Consider the following 21,955-nt stretch of genomic DNA (forward strand, 5'->3'; position numbering starts at 1 on the left):
TGTCAGTGTCTCGATCATGAATCTGAAGACTCACCTCTTGCCCCAGCCTCGACGTCCTCGCAGGCTTATGCCAAGTTTAAAATGTAATTTACAGTCGATAGTATGTTATCAGATAGATGCCAGTCTTCATTTGTTTACCTGGCATCCTATAGTTTGCATAGTTTCGATGTACATATTTCCTTTTATAATATAAATGTATGAGACCATGTTCTTGGTTGATTCTAGGATACTATCTATGCATTTAATGTATTACCTTGTGTTTAACTTGCTTATTGTAAATTGCTAACTTTACAGTGGTTCCCAAACTTTCTAGCTCGAGACCCAAAAGAGAGATTAGACGTTTGCCCGGTCCCAGGCAAAAAAATTGGTCCGTGGCCCACAAATGGTCGCAACCCACTGTTTGGGAAACAGTGGCTTAAAGCTGTACTGTGGAAGCTGCTCAACTAGTGGTCAGTAGCGGTATTGCTTTTTTCGGCCGGAGTCGCCGCGGACCACCGGAACAGGGGTCCGCGGACCACCGCGGTCGTCGCGAGCACCTCCGCCTTGCCGATACGATTCCGTAGAGCCGTCTCCCATCATTTTTAGACCAGAATTGAGGGAGTAGCAAGCAAGATTCCTTCACCAATGTAAACACAGTTGCTGAGGGAAGCTACTTCCTTTAGAGACAGCAAGACTCGCTGTGATTGGCCGGTGGTGTATGATCGGCGCTGTGATTGGCCGGTAGTGTATCATGTGGGAGATGACATCATTTTGCCGGGAAATTCTCCCCCCCTCACAACTCATAGAAAACATATAAAGAGAAGGCTTCAGAAGCTGAAAATAACAGAGTGGGGGTTCTAAAACTTTAGCGATTTAACAGTTAGGACAATTTTAAGATTTGTTTTATAAAAAAAGTTACATGGTATAACTTTAAAGGCACCTAGGGTTTAAGTGGTGGGCAATGGTAGTCCAAAAAGTTGTGTGTACAGATATAGCAGATGATGGTATAGACAAGGTTATGGAATATGGGATCATAATGACTTACTGTATTGTTTGTGTCTTCAAGGTTCATCGGAGAGCTGCTGGAGAGAAAGGTAAGAGACTTGAACCACCTGACAACTGGCAATATTATCATTTCATAACTTTAATCTTTTATGTTTTATATCTACTGCGGGGGGTAGATGATTACCTTAATGTGATACTTTGTTTTCTCACTCAACAATAAGCAAACCAACATACAGTATAATATATACGGTCAGTGGCGTTTCTGAAAATTGTGGGGCCCCCCTGCGAGGAGGTGGGTGGGGGCCCTTTTGCAAATGATGCGCAGATACTCTACCGACTCGTCGGGTCGAGGGGAGCACATATAAATACACAATTAAGCTTTTAATACCACAACTTTTACACCACCAACAAGCGGAGTATGAACATGATTAGTGCCAACTCTACCAGAGGGAGCTTGACACTAGAAACACAGCTGTAAACACAAAGCAATCTGTTGGACATTGTGTTTGATATGTCCATTCTAAACAACTGTTGCAGTGGGCCGCTAGGCTAGGGGGCTGCCCAGTGTTTTTTTTTGGGGCCCCCCTCTGCTGGGGGCCCCCCCGCCTTGCGGGGTTTGCGGGGGTCTCCCAGCCGCCACTGCATACGGTGTATATGAGGTATCTGCACATTTCTAAAGTTAAGATTTAATGGCTTTTAAGACCTTTTGAATACCTCTAGAATGATAATAATAATAATAATAATAATAATAATGATAAGACGGCATAAAACGTAACCAACAAACGATATGGTCAAACATGGCCAAATTGTCAAATATTACCAAAGGAAGATGCAAACATCAGATCAAAGAAGAAAAACAGAATACAAAATATAATTTCACATGCATAGCATAGCATAGCAGCAGATGTATACTGTGCATGATATATACTGCTCAAAGAAATGAAGGGAACAAAATGTTCCCTTCATTTATTTGAATTTATTTGAGTATAGAATACTGTAGTACTGCTCAAAGAAAGCTCAAAGAATTAATTCATTTCTTTGAGCAGTGGTACTTAGATAAGGTGCTAGGAAGAAAAGAAAAAAAAATCAGTGTGTTGTACTTGGGATTAGGTGCAAAATGTCGACTGCATAATCCACATAAAGTAGATTGACACTGGTGTAATCCACAAGTACAGTAGGGCCGTGAGGATGAGCAAAGAAAGAAACAAATTGACTGTATTGTTGGTTCTTTTCTCTTCTCAAAACATGATTTAGTTCTTATTCCCCTCCATCTCTCCTCTCTCAGTACCCTCTGGTGAAACCTGTGGTGACGCCCCGGTTCGCTCTGTCCTGCTCGGGGACGTTACTGGGACAGCTGGGAGAAATCGCCAGGAACAACGACCTGCACATCCAGGTGAGCCGGCCCACCTGCATGGCCCGTTGCTGTGGCAACCCGCCTTAGATACTTTATTGTTACCCATCCATCCCCCCTATGGGATCGTTGCCACGGAGACGACAACGTGCAGCATTGATCACCTCAGGGGGTTTAGGAACCAAAGAGAAAAAGCAAAACATGGAGAGATGCTTCTCTACAAGGGAGTGAGTAGTTAGCAGGTGTCACTGTGCCTGCATGTTTTCTTTTTCTTTTTAAATTATTATTAAGCTTAGACAGATAAAGGCTTTATGAATAACATGCAAAGAACCTGTCACTGATCTGCAGCTACTCAGTCAAGAGCAGACCTGGGCTTTGTGCGGCCCGGGGGCCTTATGCAGCCCTTTGGTTCACTCTGAATGGTCCTTGCGGGTTAATGGCAAATTACAAGATAAACACATTTTCTAATTTTGCCTCATGCATGGACTAAAGCTGCATTTCTTTCATTTTGAAGTTTTTTTATTCACGTACATATTATGGACGCAATGCAATCAGCACATGTGCGTGATCATTGGATCATTGTCTCAATAACAAGCATGTGATCAAACTGGTCACAAGTCAAGACGACCTGCCTTACCTTACCCATCAAAAATGGCTAACGTGGCTAAAAAAAGAAAAGTCGATGCCGAATGCCGGGTTTTCAAAAAAATTGGACTGCTAAGTATTTATTTACTGAAGTCCGAGGTAAAGCTGTGTGTTTAGTTTGCGGGGAGCACATCTTGGCGGGGAGCACTGCCTTTTGGCCCGGGCCTCCACAATATTTTCTGTTGTTCATGTGGCCCCATGGAAAAAATTATTGCCCACCCCTGGTCAAGATTATATACAGTATATCGTTGTTGTCGGGCGGAAACCTTGTATGTTCAAAACCATTTGTTTTGTATTTATCGCTTTTTAAAATTATTTAAAATAGCAAAAATAGCCGATCTACAAGCACACAACGCCTCGCACCGCATACAATGCCTATATATCCTCGCAGTTCCCTGTTTAGAAACAGCGTCTAGTGCTGCTGAGCCAACTTCTGACATGTGTGTGTGAGCGACGCCTGGCCCCTGAGCCTTCACCTCACTCTGTTTGTTTCTATTTCCATCCAGAGCCACGTCAGTGAGAACCTGGAGGAGGTGAAGCTGGTCAAGGAGCTGTTCCCAGAGTCTCAGTCCTACACTGACGTTTACTTCCAACACAACCTGCTCACTGACAAGGTTAGTGTGGGATCTCATACAGTACATACAGACAGGGGCACACACACACGCGCATGCACACGCGCATGCACACGCGCACACGCACGCACGCACGCACGCACGCACGCACGCACGCACGCACGACGCACGCACGCACGCACGCACGCACGCACACACACACACACACACACACACACACACACACACACACACACGCTCACCGTCTTAACTGTGGGTCATGACCCTGTGGTTCAAGGACACTGTTATGTGGGTCATGAGTCGAGTAAATATCCCATTTTCTTTTTGATTATGTTTTATACATTTCAAAACAAACAAATTCCATAAATAAAAATAAATAAATCAAACTTTTTTTTTCAAAATAATTTTGAAAAAATAATTTAATTTGGTACATTTGGGCCCAGGAAGGCATCACGTTTATACTTGGCCTCAGCTGACACACAAATACACACACGACATCTGATGTTTAATGATAATAACGATGATGATGATGATGATGATGATGATGATGATGATGATGATGATGACGATGATGATGATGATGATGATGGTGGTGGTTGGCAGACAGTGATGGCCCACGGCTGCTACCTCAGCGATGAAGAGCTGACCCTCTTCAGAGAAACAGGAGCGTCTGTGTCCCATTGTCCCAACTCAAATATCTCGTAAGTCTCTGCTCTCTGTCCCGACTCTAATACCTCAAGGTTCAAATATAGCAGTACACACAAGCTTGTAGATGTGCTTTTGGAATAGCTAACGTATAAATGGATAACTTGGTTAAAATGATCGTGATGCTACATAAGCTACTTCAGCTGGGGACCTCCCCAGGACCCCTGGGGTCCCCGGACCACACTTTGAGAAACAATACCCTAAACAACAACAACATGATGGATCTCTCTCTCTCTCCCTCTCTCTCTCTCTCTCTCTCTCTCTCTCTCTCTCTCTCTCTCTCTCTCTCTCTCTCTCTCTCAGGCTGTGCAGTGGGATGCTGAACGTCAGAAATGTCCTGAAACATGGAGTGAAGATTGGTTTGGGAACAGGTCAGATTGCATTGGCAATAAAAGGACCATTCACACACCAAGCACAGAAACCAGGACCATGGTTTCTCAGATTATATTTGTTTGTTTGTTTGTTTGTTTGCTTTTTTGGGGGGGGGAGGGGGGTCGTCCTTTAACCACATAATAATACCACCTGGAATTTATATAGCGCTTTTCTAAGTACTCAATGGGAAGAGGAGAAAAAAGAGAACAACAAAATGAGTGGGTTAAAATGACAGGATAAAAAAAGAGCGTGTGAGGTGCAAGTAAAGCTGACCAAAAGCAAATAGGATACTTATAACCACTTAATCCCTCTATTGTTAGTAAACTTAAAAGGACAGTGCAACCTGCGTTTGACAAGCAGTGCTTAGCAACTATAGGTTGTTGTCGTGGTTACCACATGAGAGAGGCAAGACTGATGTAACAAGGGGACAACAAGGGGCATTGTCTCCTTTCAGATGACACGTTGTGAGCTTGTAGATCGGTTATTTCCACTGTGAAAAAAGAACGTGAAAGTACGATGTACATTTACTCATAATGATGATTCAATCAGGCAATCCGGTGCACTTCACCTTCTTGAGATTCTTGGAATTGGAATGACTAGATCTCCGACATCCCAATAACTGCAGCATTGACACATCGTCATTGACACATCATCATGGCTCACCAGGTCATTTAGTGCACTGTACCGTGAAAGAAAAAATACAATACCTTCACAGACCACCATTGGTCCATGTTGACTTGAAAACCCCTGGTTTAAGGTAACGTTGTGTTGTCAGGCTTACTCGTCTGCGAAGAGAAAAGCCTGGGCACGACATAAGGCAGAGAGTGGTTACAAAGGTGGGACTTCCACCGTGTGAATTCCCCAGGCAGTTGTCTTTTTTCACAGTGCGGTGTTCCTGCAAACATATTCCCATATAAATAATAATAATAATCTGTTCTACTTCTTCCGTTCCTTCGATTGCGCTCACAATAAGCAATGTCCAAACAAAACATGGATTCTGACAAAGTTACACCTATTAACAGTTACAATCTATTTACAATCTATTGTTTGTTTTGCTGGGGGATGTAAACAGACCTGAATCCCTTAGGCGCCGTACAGACATTTGCGTGAAACATCTTCTCCGTATCGTCTGAGAATGGCCACTGGAGGCGCCGTACTAATGCATTGTCAATGGAAGGTTGTTTGGTGTTTTGTCGTTGCCGTGTCTCTTGGCCAAAAGACAGGCTGCGGTTGAGCTTGAGACACGGCAACGACAAAAAACCAAACAACCTTCCATTGACAATGCATTAGTACCGCGCCCCCAGTGGCCATTCTCAGACGATACGGAGAAGATGTTTCACGCATATGTGTGAGTCCAGCCTCAAACGCAGCACTTCCACCAAATTCGAACACTTCCATTAAAGGGCCTACACCATGCTTTTAAAACTATATTTTTTGTATAAATATATGCTCAAAATTGAGTCTTAGACAGGTTTTAACCCTCAACAAACACTCTGACCATTCTTTTTGTTTGTTCTAGCTCTACTATAATGAGGCTCTCCAGCTGCAATACCAAAACGGCCTCTGTTTGCTCAGGGGCGCATCTAGTGGGGTTTTTCCAGAAAAAAAAGAAGTTTTTTGAAAAAAAAAGAAGTTTTTTGAAAAAAAAAAAAGTTTTCAAAAGTTTTTTTTTCAAAAAAAAATTTAGTTTTTGAAAAAAAAAAGTTTTTTGAAAAAAAAAAAGTTTTTTGAAAAAAAAAATTGAAAAAAAAATGTTTTTTGACAGTTTTTGAAAAACAGTTTTTGAATTTTTTTTGAAAAAAAAAGTTTTGAAAAAAAATTGAAAAAAAAAAATTTGAAAAAAATTTTTTTTTTTACTCTGAAAAAAAACGGGAAACGAGAGTGACGTCACTCTCGTCAACTCTCAGAACAGCACTGTTCTGAGAACCCGTGGAAAGCTTTTCATCTCTGTCTGGCCAAAACCAGAGAAAGACACAACGGTCAGAAATAGGACTTTGTGAGGATAGAAGGTGCCAGTGGGACCCCAAAAAAAGGTTTTAAAATAGAAAAAGTGAAAATTCATGGTGTAGGTCCTTTAAGACAACGCACAGCGCAGGTCTCGCCCAGGGTGGGTTTAAGTCATCAACGCTAGGGTGCGCGTGTTTCACAAATCACACATTAGGAGATTGCCATAGAACATTTTTCAGTCGTGAAATTTGTGTTATTTTGCTTTAATCCATGATTGTGCCTGATGTGGTGCTGTGTTGTGTCAGATGTGGCGGGCGGCTACTCGGCCTCTATGCTGGACGCTGTGAGGAGGACCCTGGACACGTCTAAAGTCCTGACCATACAGGACCCCGACAACCACACCCTGACCTTTGAGGAGGTCTTCAGACTGGCCACGCTGGGGGGCAGCCAGGGTAGGTCAGCACTCACCAATACCAGCAGCTAACTACTGGCACTGGAACTGTAATCCCCCAAATAAATCTTACATTTGTTTATTGTTTTAAAAATCTATACTGTATATATATTCAAAGAAAAAAAAATCAAGATCGTTAAAAACAAACAAAATAAAGAAGATGTATTCTGTGATGTAAGCATGTAGTCTGTGATGTAAGCAGCGGTGTAAAGTAAGTACATGTACTCAAGGTAGTTTTCTTTACTGGAGTATTTCCAATTTTACTTTGTACTTTTACTTCTACTCCACTACATCTCTGAGGCAAATAATATTGTACTTTTACTCCACTACAATTATTTGACAGCTTTAGTTGCTAGTTTCTTTGTGGATTTAGATTATTATCACAAAACATACATCAACCACTACAGTCCTATATTCTACGAGCGATGCATTGTGAGCTTGTAGATCTGCTATTTTCAAAAGATTTGTATACATTTTGAACTTTGAACAATGATTACCTTTACTTTTGGTACTTTAAGTATTTTGATGCTGATTCTTTTGTACTTTTACTCAAGTAAATTTTGATTACCAGACTTTTACTTGTGTTTCTACACTGCAGTGTTGATACTTTTAAGTAAAAGATTTGAGTACTTTTTTCCCACCACCGGATGTAAGCATGCAGTCTGTGATGTTTGTATTGTGTGTTTGGAGGCAGCAACTGCAAAGTTCAAGTACTGGACATGCAGGGACCGCGGGTCATGATGCACAGTAAACTAGTGAACTTAAAAAATGGAAAACAAACAGACACAATCTGCACAGCAGAAAGTACTGTTTAACTCTAAAACACTCAGGATTTAGCAGTGTAATAAAGTGTCTTCCCTTCTAACTGCAAAGGAAAATAAGACTAGAGAACAAATAACAAATGAGACCAAATGGCTCATTCATTATGCTTTAACTGTTACTATGACTGTTGTATAATACTGGCCTGTTGTTTGTTGACTATAGATAAGAATCTCCTAAATGTCTACATAACTTGCATTGCTTCCTATACCATTTACATCTTATTAGAGAACACTGCAGTGATTAATTACTGTCTTTGACCATACACGGTTGGTTGGTTACATGCATACATACATACATACATACATACATACATACATACATACATACATACATACATACATACAATACATACATGAATAGTGTTAGATTGATTGATTCAGAATCAGCTTTATTGTCACATCACAGGTTTACAGAAGTAAAACAAAAAAAGTTTATTGAGTATCTTGAAGACCGGGCCCATTGCAAGTTGCTGCCCTCTACCCAGAGCCAGATTATACACTTAATGATTGCGGTGTTATAGGTAAAAAAAAACAAGTCCACTAAGCGTCTTTAAATGTGTCTCCCACTATAGCTCTGTCCCTGGACGACCAGATAGGGAACTTTGAGGTGGGCAAGGACTTTGATGCCCTGCGGGTGAACGTATCCGCGCCAGGGGGACCCATCGACCTGATCCAACACGAGGAGCCTAAGGTACAGGGTTGATTTTGAGAGCAAGTTTTAATTTAGTTTTAGTCATTTTGAATACATTTTTTTTTGTTTTAATCCTATTTTAGTCATCCGAAATGTTTTAGTCTTAGTCTAGTTATAGTCGACTAAATACCATTATTGTAGGCGACTAAATGCCATGATTTTAGGCAACTAAATCTACAGTAGATGTTGTTGACTAAAATGTATGTTGGCAGGCCTTGATGGCATCGTAATGCATGATTTTTCACTTGGTTGAAAAACACGGTGTTGCGCTGCGACGCATTGTGAGCTTGTAGATCTGCTATTTTCCAAGCGCAACACCAGAGCGCAAACCAAACACAAAATGACTTTTAGTTCTACTGGATCTCTTCTCCACCACTCCCTCCCTAATATTCTAGTTTTTATTTATTGACGAAATTGTCAATATATTTAGTCTTAGTTTTAGTCCTCATTGCATAGTTATTAAATGGTTTTGATTGATTTCGTCATAGTTTTAGTCGACACAATCAAGCCAACTGAGCTCAAACGTCACTTCATTGTCGGGTTGCATTTTTTTTCTTTCTTCACACATTTAAAACAGCATATAAGGTAACGATTATTAAAATACACAGAAATAAGTGCAGGTGAGAAAGAAGGAAACCCAAACAAATTATGAATTATATAAGGTTCTCACCTAAAATAATCAAACAAGTAGTAAAGTTCAACATAAGACATGACAAAACAAACACTGAGTGTGAAGTTTAAAGTGTGATTGCATGCGTGGTGTGTGTGTGTGTGTGTGTGTGTGTGTGTGTGTGTGTGTGTGTGTGTGTGTGTGTGTGTGTGTGTGCAGAGGTAGGGCTACATTATATGGCAGAATCAAGTGGAGAAGCTTGACTCATCAGGCTGGCCTGCAATCAATTTTTTTTACGTTTCTGAGTGAAGATGAAGCGTTGGCAATAAGAATATGGTTATTGCCCAAAGTAGCTTGCAATGTAGTGTTGTTTGAGGTGAGACTTTACAGATAAGCCTTTTTCCTCAAAATCTCCAAATTTCAGTGGTACAGTATGTCAGGCCTTGACTCCTCTATGAGTTCTCTCATGACTTTTGAGAGTACCGCTATGCCTGAACCCTTTCCCACACTGGTCACAGTGGTAGGGTTTCTCTCCTGTATGAATTCTTTGGTGACTTTTGAGACCACCGCTATGGCTGAAACTTGTCCCACACTGGTAACAGTGGTATGGCTTTTCTCCTGTGTGAATTCTCCGGTGAACGTGGAGACTACTGCTCCAACTGAATCGTATCCCACACTGGTCACAGTTGTACTGCTTTTCTCCTGCGTGATTTCTCTGGTGATCTCTGAGCTGACTGCTCCGCCTGAACTGTTTCCCACACTGGTCACAGCAGTAGGGCTTCTCCCCGGTATGAATTATCTGGTGACTTTTGAGAGTACTGCTCTTTCTGAAACTTGTCCCACACTGGTCACAGATGTACGGCTTCTCTCCTGTGTGAATTCTCTGGTGATTTTGGAGACTACCTCTCCGGCTGAATCGTATCCCACACTGGTGACAGATGTACGGCTTCTCTCCCGTATGAGTTCTCTGGTGAATTTTGAGACTGCTGTCCAAGCTGAACCTTGTCCCACACTGGTCACAGCAGTAGGGCTTCTCCCCGGTATGAATTCTCTGGTGGCGTTTGAGACTACTGCTCTGGCTGAACTGTTTCCCACACTGGTCACAGCAGTAGGGCTTCTCCCCTGTGTGAATTCTCTGGTGGCGTTTGAGACTACCGCTCTGGCTGAATCGTATCCCACACTGGTCACAGTTGTACAGCTTTTCTCCTTTGTGAATTTTCTGGTGATTTTTGAGATGACTGCTCCAGCTGAACCGTGTCCCACACTGGTCACAGCAGTAGGGCTTCTCCCCTGTATGAATTCTCTGGTGATTTTTGAGATGACTGCTCCAGCTGAATTGTTTCCCACACTGTTCACAGGGATAGAGCTTCTCTCCGGTATGAATTCTCTGGTGGTTTTTGAGATGACTGTTCCAGCTGAACCTTTTTCCAAACTGGTCACAGCAGTGGGGCTTCTCCCCTGTATGAATTATCTGGTGACGTTTTAGACGATTGTTTCTGCCGCAGATATGTTTTTTCACTGGTAGTTGGGCAGGACAGACATCTTAGATGGAGAAGGAGGAGAGATAAGAAACAGAATTAGTCTTGAAACAACATACAAGTTGTGTTGTGCCGTATCCTGATAACGTTCTAAATTTAGGTTGGCAACCACTGCCAGGCACAGATTTGTCCTGCAGCCAGTTGTCATGAAAGTAGGATCTTATAACTAGAACCAGTATCTATTCTACTCAAATTTTAAAAAAAATATCTCCCTCTGTCTCTCCCTCTCTGTCTGTCTGTCTGTCCCTGTTTGTCTCAGACACACACGCGCACACACACACGCACGCACGCACGCACGCACGCACGCACGCACGCACGCACGCACGCGCGCGCGCGCGCACGCACACACACACACACACACACACACACACACACACACACACACACACACACACACACACACACACACACACACACACACACACACACACACACACACACACACACACACTGGCATCTTCAATGCTTGTACAGTTGATTTAGTGGTGTTGTAAGGAAGCATAAATACCGTTACTCTCTCTCTCGAGTACCTAAACATTTCAGTACCCTATATCTGGTTTCTATTGAAGATGAATGAAAACTGTGTAGTGACATAAAAACAGCACACACCTGTTCTGTGTAGCTTTATCACGGGCTGCAACATTGCTTGCTGGTAGATCTCTCGCTGTTCCTCCTCTGACGCAGCTGGAAAGCTCTTTGATGACATTTCTCTGTTAAAACCCTGAAATAGTTCATCTTCAGTCCATTTAGATAGTCGACATTTGAGGCTCGGTTTTACCATCTGGGATCTGACTTTACTTGCTGACATTGTATGGTCTTGAGTTCAGCAGGACAGAGGTAATGACTTGATACAAAGTAAGTCTACTCCTCTTCTCCGCTTCGAGGCAACAATATCTCCCAGATCAACACAGGACAGAACAGCGCTTCCATACAGTAACAGATCCCAGCCCCCTGCTCCATATGCAGCTGTCCCTGTCACACATGGGTTCATGGCATGCATCCAGATCAGTGCTGGAAAGTAACTAATAGGAACTCTGTACTTAAAGGGATATTTCACTTTCAAACATGCTTGGTGTCATTTTAAGATCTACTCTGGCTTTTGTGTTTCACCCCAGAAGTTGCTTTATTTGGTATTTATTCAGACATTTGATCATATTTTTATCAGACCCACCCCCTTTCTATATAAACCCATTGTAACTTCAAACTCTTAAACATTTTAGATTCATTGAAAAGTAAACACACATCCTTGGTATATTATATTCTTCAAATGTGTTTGGGGGGCATGTTTTTTTCAAGTACTTCTTTAATTTACTTAATTTCCTTTTCTTTTTCTTTTTTTTACATTTAATAAATTAAATGAGAAAACAAAAGACATGGCCACATCACCAGACACTTGGATCCACTTCCACTTGGATCCCAGCATTCAAGTGGTTGTCCTTTTAAAATGGGTTTGGACATACATAGTTTCCACCTAATAGCAACATTTATAAGAAGGTATAGTTGTGAACTAATATGGCAAATTGGGAACCCTTCGGAGCTCTTGAGATATTAGTGAACAGATTGTGGCTGGGGTGGTCAATGCCCTTGATTATATACTCATCATCATTGACGAACGCACGCACGCACACACATATACCCAACAACACCAACAACACCAAATAGCAGCAAATATGAAATATTCATTGCATGTATGAGATTTGGAATGTAGTGATCTACAGAGTGCTAATGCAATGAGAGCACGAAAGACCAACATGGCCATCTAGTGGCCACAGTTGTAAAGTGCAGCAGGCAGATATACACTACAGACAAAATGTACAGACATGAGTGAAGTGGCTCTGTGACCATTTAAATTTAAACTTAAACTTAAGTAAAAGTAGCAATACCACCATGCAGAAATACTCTGTTACAAGTAACAGTCCTGTATTTAAAAAAGGATCTTGAGTAAAAGTATGGTCAGAAATGCGAGTCCAACTTTCCTAGGGGAGGTCTAGGCACTTATTTTCACAAGCATGCATGCACGCACACACAAGCATGCACGCATGCACGCACAGTCATAGTGAAAACGAAAGCTGCGTCTAGTCTCATTTCAATGTGTTCATTTCTCATTCCAGATCCTTTTAGAGAAGTTCTTGAACTTGGGTGAGTGTGACGTCTTCTCCTTGACATTTCTCATAAATGGATCATATTACACATTTGTTTGCCATTGCCATTTACGTTGCTTTTTTCATTTCTTTTTGATGAACTTTCTTTGTTCCTCCACACAGGTGATGACCGTAACATAGTGGAGGTGTATGTGGCCGGGAGGAAGGTGGTGCCTTTATCCGAGACACCAGAAGTCATAGAGTAAACCAGGGCCATCATTTGGGAACAACCGTTCCCAGACTTTTCAGGCCGTGACCCCACCCTGACAAGCACTTGGAATTGTAGGCATTACATTTAGTTTGACTCGGTTCCACAGATAAATATTGTGAGTGTGAGGTGTAGAGCTTGTAGATCGGCTATTTTCACAACGTTTGCCTCTTCCTTACGTAGCCAAATATTTGACAAGTTGGCCAATTTGGTCTTAAAGGTCCTTAAATTGTGAGAAAGCAATGTTGAACATTAAGCCAATCATCTAGGGATTTAAAACTTGGAAACTTGAAAATTAGTAAGTATAGGGAAATGAATTATAACCCTAACTACTACTAACTAATTACTACTACTACTAATTGTACTACTGTTTGTAATAGCCAAATGGCACCAAATATTGATAGACAGCATACAGTATCAGTGACAAGGAAATTGTTGACTTGAGTTGTTTTCACCAGGACAACTATATTATAATATAGTTGTTTTCACCAGGACAACAATTATAATAAATTACTACCACAATTGGCCACCCTCTCCCTTATAGGGTGAGAAGTTTGTTCATCCACGAGAGACTCAGAGTAGAACCACTGCTCCTTTACTTGGAAAGGAGCCAGCTTAGGTAGTTCGGGCTTCTAATACGAATGCCTCCCGAGAATCTCCCTAGGGCAGTGTTTCTCAACCACTGTGCCTGGGGACCTTTGGTGTGCCCCTGAGAAGGGTCAAGTGTGCCCCTTGAAACTGCTTGAAAGCCAGTATTGTCATTTTAAAAATGATTTAAACTAGTGAAAACAGCCGATCTACAAGCACACAACGCCTCGCACCGCAAGACGTTGTGTGCTTGTAGATCTGCTGTTTTCACTACTGTTGTGCGACAGCCTTGTATGATGAAGCAGGGCTTTACTTTTTTTACAAATTTGAAACTTGGAGATACAAGGTTTCTTCCCGACAGTGACGATATTTACACCCCCATATTATGTCGGTGTGCCCATGGATTCTTGGGACATGCAGAAAAAAGGTTGAGAAACACTGCCCTAGGGGAGGTCCTCACTGCACGTCCCACTGGGAGGAGACCCCCTCCCTGGCATGCAGACCAACGACCAGATGGGGGGATTATATCTCCACACTGGCCTGGGAATGCCTTGGGATCCCCAGGAGGAAGTGGTTACTGTTGCTCGGGAAAGGGGAGTCTGGAGCTCTCTGCTGGAATCCTAGATTACTGCTGGAACCGATTACGGATGAGCGGTTGAAGATGAATGGATAGATGGATGGATGGATGGATTATTAACATGTACAACTTATACAACCTGTGTTTAAGTGCCTTGCTCAAGCAGCTCTCAACAGTTGTTGATGAAGGGAACCTCGTTCAGTTTATGTTGCTGTGGAAAAAAAAAGTATTCTGGACTTTTAGGAAATAAGCAATTACACCTAAGAATTAAGGGAAATTATCTTAATTGCATGCTAACAATGTTTTTCTTTCATTCATTCAATTCATGAATATATTTGTAACACTTTAAGGAGCTTTGTATTGAGAAATAATATTCTACTACTTTTTACTGTATGTTATGTAGCATATTTTGTACTTGAATCTGTAAAAACTAAAACACAAAGGGAACAGGTTTGTGAATGAAGGTATATTTTAATAAAGGTTGTTACAATAATATATTGTCTTTCTTTTCAAACATCTATTTATATTGTTGTGTAGTACATGATCTTACATCATTGTGTTATGCATATGTAGTGATGCGTAGGAGCGGGGATTGAACCCGGGACACCCACTCGCCAGTCCAACGCACAACCAGTTGTGCTAATAGCAGGGCTGTTGTTGCTGGAGCGCCCCCTCACGCTTCACACTTCACGCCGCGGGCCGCCACACACGACGTGGACCTGTCCCTCACGCGAGGATATTACGCTCCTCACCCTGCCGACAACGCCAGATTGTAGTGATGCGCGGGAGCGGGGATTGAACCTGGGACTCCCACTCGCCAGTCCAGCGCACAACCAGTCGTGCTAATAGGGCTGAGCCCTAGCAGGGCTGTTGTCGTTGGTTCATGGCTGGTACTAACTGTGGGGGCTACACATAATTTCCTGAATTCCATGTGAAGGATAGAAGCATAGATATTTTCCAAATATTTCAAGAATATAACAGATGTAAGCTCGATATGAGCTTGAAGATCTGCTATATTTGAATAGCCAAAGTATACATTATAGTTGAAATGGTCAAAATGATTGTGATATGCATATTATGTTATATTGACCACCCCGGGGGTCCCTAGCACCTGCCAACAATGGCATAAAGAGCTAATAATTAAATGTGAAATAAGAGTAAATAGGCCTAAAAGCAACTTTAAAACAAGAAAAAAGAAAAAGTGGAACAGTTTACCAGCTACTGTAACCCACTGGAATAATAAAAATGTAAGTCCAGCATTAAAACTAAAGCATACAATTATTCATTCATTATCTATTATATAAAACTTTAGGCAACCACCCATTTTATTCGGTCTGTGCCGGAAATTGTTCCGACCAAGACTACCTAATCATATTAATCTAGCATGTTTTTTTCCTTTACTTTTTTAGTAGTCCCATTTCTTGGAATAATTCTTTTTATGTCAAACGTGTTTTATTTGAACTCGTATATCGACTACAGCCTACTGATGATGAAGCTATTACTCCTCCAGTTCCAGGCTACTCGATGAGAGGGGGATGCTCTGTGAACAATAACATTGCGGCACCAGCCGGAAACGGAATCCTCTCTTTGCCGTAGGCGGGCTCTAGACCGGATCTTACCGTTCAATTCAGAAACGCTTTCCTAATTCCTATAGATGCCTTTCTTATATCTATGCGCTTTCCCACCCAAGGCTATTAAACTGGAGGTACACCCATGTCTCTTTCTACTGTGCTAAACCACCCCATTTATCCAACCCCCTTCTTGATTGATTGAAGATTTTTATTAGAAGGTTGCATAGGAAAAGTACAGTTTCATGACAGTACGGTACAGTTCACTGGTACAAGGTCAACTAAAAGGAGATCCTAAGCTTTATGGCTTATTTACATAGGAACCACTTGACAGACGGACATAATACAGTAGCCTACTATGCATAGGATATCAATATCACAAAAAAGAAAAGGAAAAAAAGAAGAAGAGGGGGAAAAAAAGGATAGAAAGAAAAAAAAATATTAACGGTGGAAAAGGGGGAGCTCCTATTGGTTTCCCTAAGCCGTCAATCACCGCCCCTTCCTCCCCGACGACCAGCCCAGAAACACAACAATCTGCGAAAGTGACAGACGAGGAAACAGCACAGCAGCAGCATTCACCAACCTCTGCTGCTTCATTTAATAACCCCGAAAAAACATTTTGACAATATCGGTCGACAACAGCCTTAATACACATCGATAATATCGTCTCAAACCGGACCGTATGTTGAGAAAGAAAGTCGTAAGACCGAAAGAGAGAGAGAGAAAGACGGAACGGTGTTGTTTTTTTTTGGTCCAAATTCTGTCTGGAGAGGACGGGAGACCCCCGACTGACCGACCGACCGACCGACCCAGGCAAGGAGGACCGGAGGAGGCTTCATGTCAACCCCACAGTCACGCCACTGATGTCGGCTTGACAGGACAGCAAACCACAGCCTAGGAGAGAGAGGGTTTACATTAAACTGATGTTATTAACCTCATCAGCTGCTCTGCTCTGAGAAGAAGGACATTAAATAAGGAAGATCACATCATCCATAGCAGAAAAAAACGTCCCATTGTCCAGGTAAAACCATCAGTTAAATGAGAATAATACGATGTTTCTTCTTCTTTACATCATTTAACTCGTGAGAGTAATTATATACAAATGTAACCAAATGGACCCGTAAAAGCCTAAACGTGTCCATTTGGTTACATTTGTATATTACTCTCTCTGTCAGAGATGCAAATGGGTGGATACACTATATGCATTGAGGAGGATAGTCTGTCTTCAGTGTCTTGTAAATCTAGACTAGAGCAGTTCAGAGTTGGTTCTCAAAGTGCGGTTCGGGGACCCCCCCGCCACCCCCATGCCATTGCCCCATGGGGTCCTTGAGGTGGTTCCACCCACCCCCCCCCCCCCATCCTATAGTTTGTAACCTAAACATTTTCAATGATTATGCTTTTATTTTTGGAGCTGTGTGAAACACAGGCTCCCTATACGTGGCTGTGTGGGTCTGTGTGTGTGTGTGTGTGTGTGTGTCTGTCTGTGTGTGTGTCTGTGTGTATGTAGCCTGAACTTCCTAAACTTCGGCACGCCACTAGTCCCACAGTTTTGCCACCAAACACTCGCGCCATATGTCAAATCGACCGGCTTACTCGGGAATCGTGGGCTATTACTTTTCTAAGAGAAAGGTTCTATAGTTTAATTGATATTAATTTATTAGTGAATTAATTTTCCCCATTGACTTAGAATGGGAATCGCAAAAACTCACATTCAATTATTTGTCTCTCGCAAACCACAGGGGCTACAGTTTCAAGACTTGGAGAGGAGGTTCATAATGATTTCAAGGATTAAATAAAAAATAATTTGTATATTTGTATATTCACTCCATCGACTTCAATATAAAGGAAAGAAACACACCAAAAAAAATATGCTTTAAGTAGCATTAGGCCTGGGGCGGTATGGACATTTTGTTACCGCGATTACCGTCTTCCCATTTACCGCCGGTACTGCGGTAATTACCGCACCCCCATATCTATTAATTAAGCTTTGGCGATAAGCCAAAATATTGCAATCATCTTCCCAAAAGTCGCCTCTCCACAGTGGAGAGGAGACACAGCCTGACTGCCCGAGTTATACTTCTCTGTACAGCACAGCGGGTCTGGCTTTCAAAGGAGCAGATCTACAAGCTCACAACACATCGCATCCGCGACGCGTTCTGAGCTTTTAGTTCTGCACTGTCGGGTTACCATAGTAACGTAGGCTAGCTACTTGGGCTTTTCAGACACGAACAGCTGTGTGAACAAACCAGAAGAGGAAGGGTAGTCAGATCGTGTACAGTGATTCTGTAAACTCACGTCACATAGGGGCGGCATAGCTCAGGGGTAGAGAAACTGGTATTAGAGCACGAAGGGTATAAATCCCGAAGGGTTCCCAGTTCGAATCCGGGCTCCCCCTGAGTTAATGTCGAAGGGTCCTTGGGCAAGACTCTGAACCCCTAATTGCCTCCGGTGAGTAGGTTGGTGCCTTGCATGGCTTCCTCCGCCACCGGTGTATGAATGTGTGTGTGAATGGGTGAATGTAATGCACAATCTATGTAAAGCGCTTTGGATTAAAAGCGCTATATAAATGCACCATTTACCATTTTATTTTTTTACGTCTCAACTCTCAAATCGCAGTGATTGAGTGCTGCTATATACAGGTTTTAGTTACAAGACTTGACAGAAAAGGTTATAAAATCGCCGACGCGCCGTACGGGGCACAACATGCGACGCGGAGAAAGTAAAATAGTTTCATTTTCGGTTTTACTCCACGCGGCCCGCGCTCCGCCAGTAATCCGTATGAATAAAAAAAGATATGCCACAACACAAGGTATGTATTAACATCCTTGTGTCGAGTGGATTACAGAGAAAGTGTATGCTATGCTGCTCCGTCATAGAGTTGTGCTCCGTACCCTGCTCTGTGCACTGTGTGCAGGGCGTGATTCCTAAACCCACCAGGATTGAGTTAAGACCCGCCTCACTCCTGGAAGTCCTCGCGTTTCCACGAGGCGGGTCTTAACTCAAGCCTGGTGGGTTTAGGAATCACGCGTGTGCAGGTCTGTGTCTGAGTGACGTATGTGGCTTCCAACGTGTGGTACACGGCCCAGAGCAGAGCGGCATGGAGCGCATGCGGTCCTCGCTTCTCCCCCGTTTTAAAACTCGCTTGTTTTCCAATAAAAAATAGACCTTTTTTTTTGTCTTTTTACCGTGGTAAGCACAATGACACCGCGGTAGACCTCGGTATACCGCGGTACGGCGGTTACCGCCTCCAACCCTAAGTAGCATGTGAGGGGTCAAACTAGGGATTCTTGATGATTCTGAATCCATTGCAAGCATTTGTTTTGCATGAAAAACATTCCTTGGGCTAGAAAACGGACCAAAATAACGGTGAAAAGTGATGACTCATCACTTTTCACAGGTTTGAGAGGCTGAAATCTAGCCCAAGGAATGTTTTTCATGCAAAACAAATGCTTGCAATGGATTCAGAATCATGAAGAACCCTTAGTTTGACCCCTCACATACTACTTTTTTTGGTGCGTTTTTTCCAGTATAGTGAAGTCAATGGGAAACTTTTTTTCGCAGGATTTCCGGCAGAGCAGGCCTCTCATTCTGTGTACCTTATTGACCAAATTGATAGGACAAACAAAAATTTGGAGTATGTCATGACATCACAGGTCCTCTCTCATTTTGGCCCAGTGGCTCCCCGGCTATAGGCTACGTGTTGGGGGTCCTTGGGGGTCGTTGTTTACAAAAAAAATGCAGCAGTACAATTTTAGAATAATGCTTAAAGGAGATTACGCAAAAAGCCCTGAGGGCTTGTTTCCATTGTGGTCTTGTGTATTCAATTAATCAAAAAGAAATTTAAAGACATGCAATATCATACAAGAAGTCAATAACACTAGGAGCAATACAAGCAGTGGTGTAAAGTAACTAAGTACATATACTCAATATAAATATATATTATACCAGTAAGACGCCTAAGTCTTGGCCATTATATGGATTCTGTTAGTGTGGTTCCCCCAACAGGGCATCATCTGGGAATGCCCATATATGGACTTTTATTTTATTGTATCCTTTATTAATAAATATCGGACCAGTTACCCATATATGGAGATCCCTGGTACCCATATATGGAGATCCATATATATGGAGATATGGGCATATTGGTTGGATCGGCGGTTCTACAAAGAAAATGTTTCATACAACTGTATGTGCAAGTACTGTACGGCAGGGGAAGCATCTAAGAACATATAGGCAAAAATTTGAGCTATCCGTGTGCAAAAGTTGAAGTCTGTAGAACCAACCATGTGCTGTGAGACCCCAGACATGCTTACTCGGTTACTCTTTTGTGAAAGTCCTATGACGTCATACATACACTCCCTTTTATGCCCATGTATGGAGATCCCTGTCTGTAGAGCCAGCCACACTGGTTAGACTGACTTGTATTTAAATTGGCATTCACAGATATGGGGTTAATATTGATGACATCACATCAGGGATCTCCATATATGGGCTATTAGTGTGGTTCCCCTGACATCACAGTGATGTCAGAGTGTGATGTCAGATCATAATACTAAACAGTCAACAATAAAAGATCAAACCCGGTCTAACCATATTGAGGAGTTAACCATACATATTGAGGCATTACAGAGATATGTGTATGACAAGATGTGACGGTTCTCAGTTCAGCCATTTAAAACTAGACCAGGTCAACCTGGTTGTGCCAGACCCCGTCTGTCATCATCATTTATGACATCATGCCTTTTGTAGGCATGTCATCATCATGTCATCATCATATATACCCTTTATATAGAAAACCAGGACAGACAGACAGACCGACATTTGCTTATGTAGGCCTACCCATTTCATGGGTCTGGCAAATACAAGCTCACTGTGTGTCGCGATGAGATGCATTGTAGATCTGCCGATTTTCCAAAGATTTGTATACATTTCATACATTTGGAAAAAATGTAGAGACATTCTGCATAATGAGTACTTTCTACTTTTAGTTTTTGTACTGTTAGTGTACACTAGTATATTTTGATACAAATGTTTTACTTTTACTCAAGTAATGGTTTTATTTCCAGACTTTTGCTTGTAGCAAAGTATTTCTCCATTGCAGTATCGATACTTTTACTTGAGTAAAAAAAATAGACCTTTTCTCACCACTGAATTAAAGTATTGTGTACAGTAAACAGTTGGGGGGAGGGGTGTCATACCTAGAAGACTTACCGTAGGACCTGTTTGCAAATTGCAGACAGGTGCTCTTTTATGCTAGTGCTCTCTTCCTGGCCACAGCACCTGGAACTGCCATCGCAACAAAGGACGTTTCAATGATTTCTCCACTTGTGAACTATATAACATTCATCATAAGCAGTCTATAACCCAGCAGAGAGTTAGCTATAGTCTGCATTCTTCTTATGCCAAGTGATTATATGGAGGAGCATTATAGCCTTTTTTTTTGGGGGGGGGGGTGAAATAAACAGCCTGCTCAATTAATTTAGCCGCTACGTCCATTTATTAATTTGTTTCAGTAACTCTTAAGAGATTGGGGTTCATCTGTGTTTTATGGCTGGCCTGGGCAATCTATCATCTTCTATGTATATTTTAACCCATTAAGATCTGAGGCCGCCGATTCTACAAATGCATTCTAAATCAGTGGTTATCAAACTTTTTCGTGTCACAGTGCCAAGTAGACACCTGAATTGATTTGCGACCGAAGGTCGCAGTTAACTACCAGGCATTGACACTAAGGCTTGCCCACCTGCCCCCGGCAGGTAAATAAAACGTCAGGGCAGGTGAAGTTTGCTTTCAGGTTGCCCGACCGGGCAAGTGCTCATTTGAGAGGGGACACAAACGTCTATAACACAACACAAGATGTCTGTCTAAACACCTGAATGTGGCCAGTGCGATCTGTCTTCTGGTCTGTGGAATGTAAAATAAGAGCACTATTTACCTATAATGTGCTGTTTTTACTGTGCCTACTGTGTGAAACCACAGACATATTCAATCGTAGCTACAGTATGTAGGTATTTGGAGGTATTGAAGTGTGACATTTTTTATCACACAGGCCCAGAAAGTAAATAAATAAGTTAAATTCAGCAGTAATTAAAATCTTTACCTATCATTTTATAATGGACAATTTACTTTTCGGGCAAGTGGGCATGACCTTCGGGCAAGTAGAACATGACCTGTACTTGCCCGATG

At 42.1% G+C, this 21,955-nt stretch overlaps 1 protein-coding gene across 1 annotated transcript in view; it reads left to right on the forward strand.

The window, feature by feature from the left end:
* The window catches only part of gda (guanine deaminase), a 28,904-nt gene extending 15,071 nt beyond the window's left edge, over positions 1-13,833 (forward strand). Inside the window, exons 6-14 of the mRNA XM_080738078.1 lie at positions 1,046-1,073; positions 2,270-2,377; positions 3,487-3,594; positions 4,156-4,253; positions 4,561-4,628; positions 6,882-7,028; positions 8,421-8,539; positions 12,799-12,826; positions 12,952-13,833. Coding sequence (XP_080594204.1) covers positions 1,046-1,073; positions 2,270-2,377; positions 3,487-3,594; positions 4,156-4,253; positions 4,561-4,628; positions 6,882-7,028; positions 8,421-8,539; positions 12,799-12,826; positions 12,952-13,034 — 787 coding nt within the window. The 3' untranslated portion in view covers positions 13,035-13,833. The remainder of the gene's footprint in view (positions 1-1,045; positions 1,074-2,269; positions 2,378-3,486; positions 3,595-4,155; positions 4,254-4,560; positions 4,629-6,881; positions 7,029-8,420; positions 8,540-12,798; positions 12,827-12,951) is intronic.
* The last annotated feature ends 8,122 nt before the right edge of the window (positions 13,834-21,955 follow it).

This window comes from Nannobrachium achirus (assembly GCF_963921795.1).
Source record: "Nannobrachium achirus genome assembly, chromosome: 12".
In the NCBI taxonomy this organism is placed as follows: domain Eukaryota; kingdom Metazoa; phylum Chordata; class Actinopteri; order Myctophiformes; family Myctophidae; genus Nannobrachium; species Nannobrachium achirus.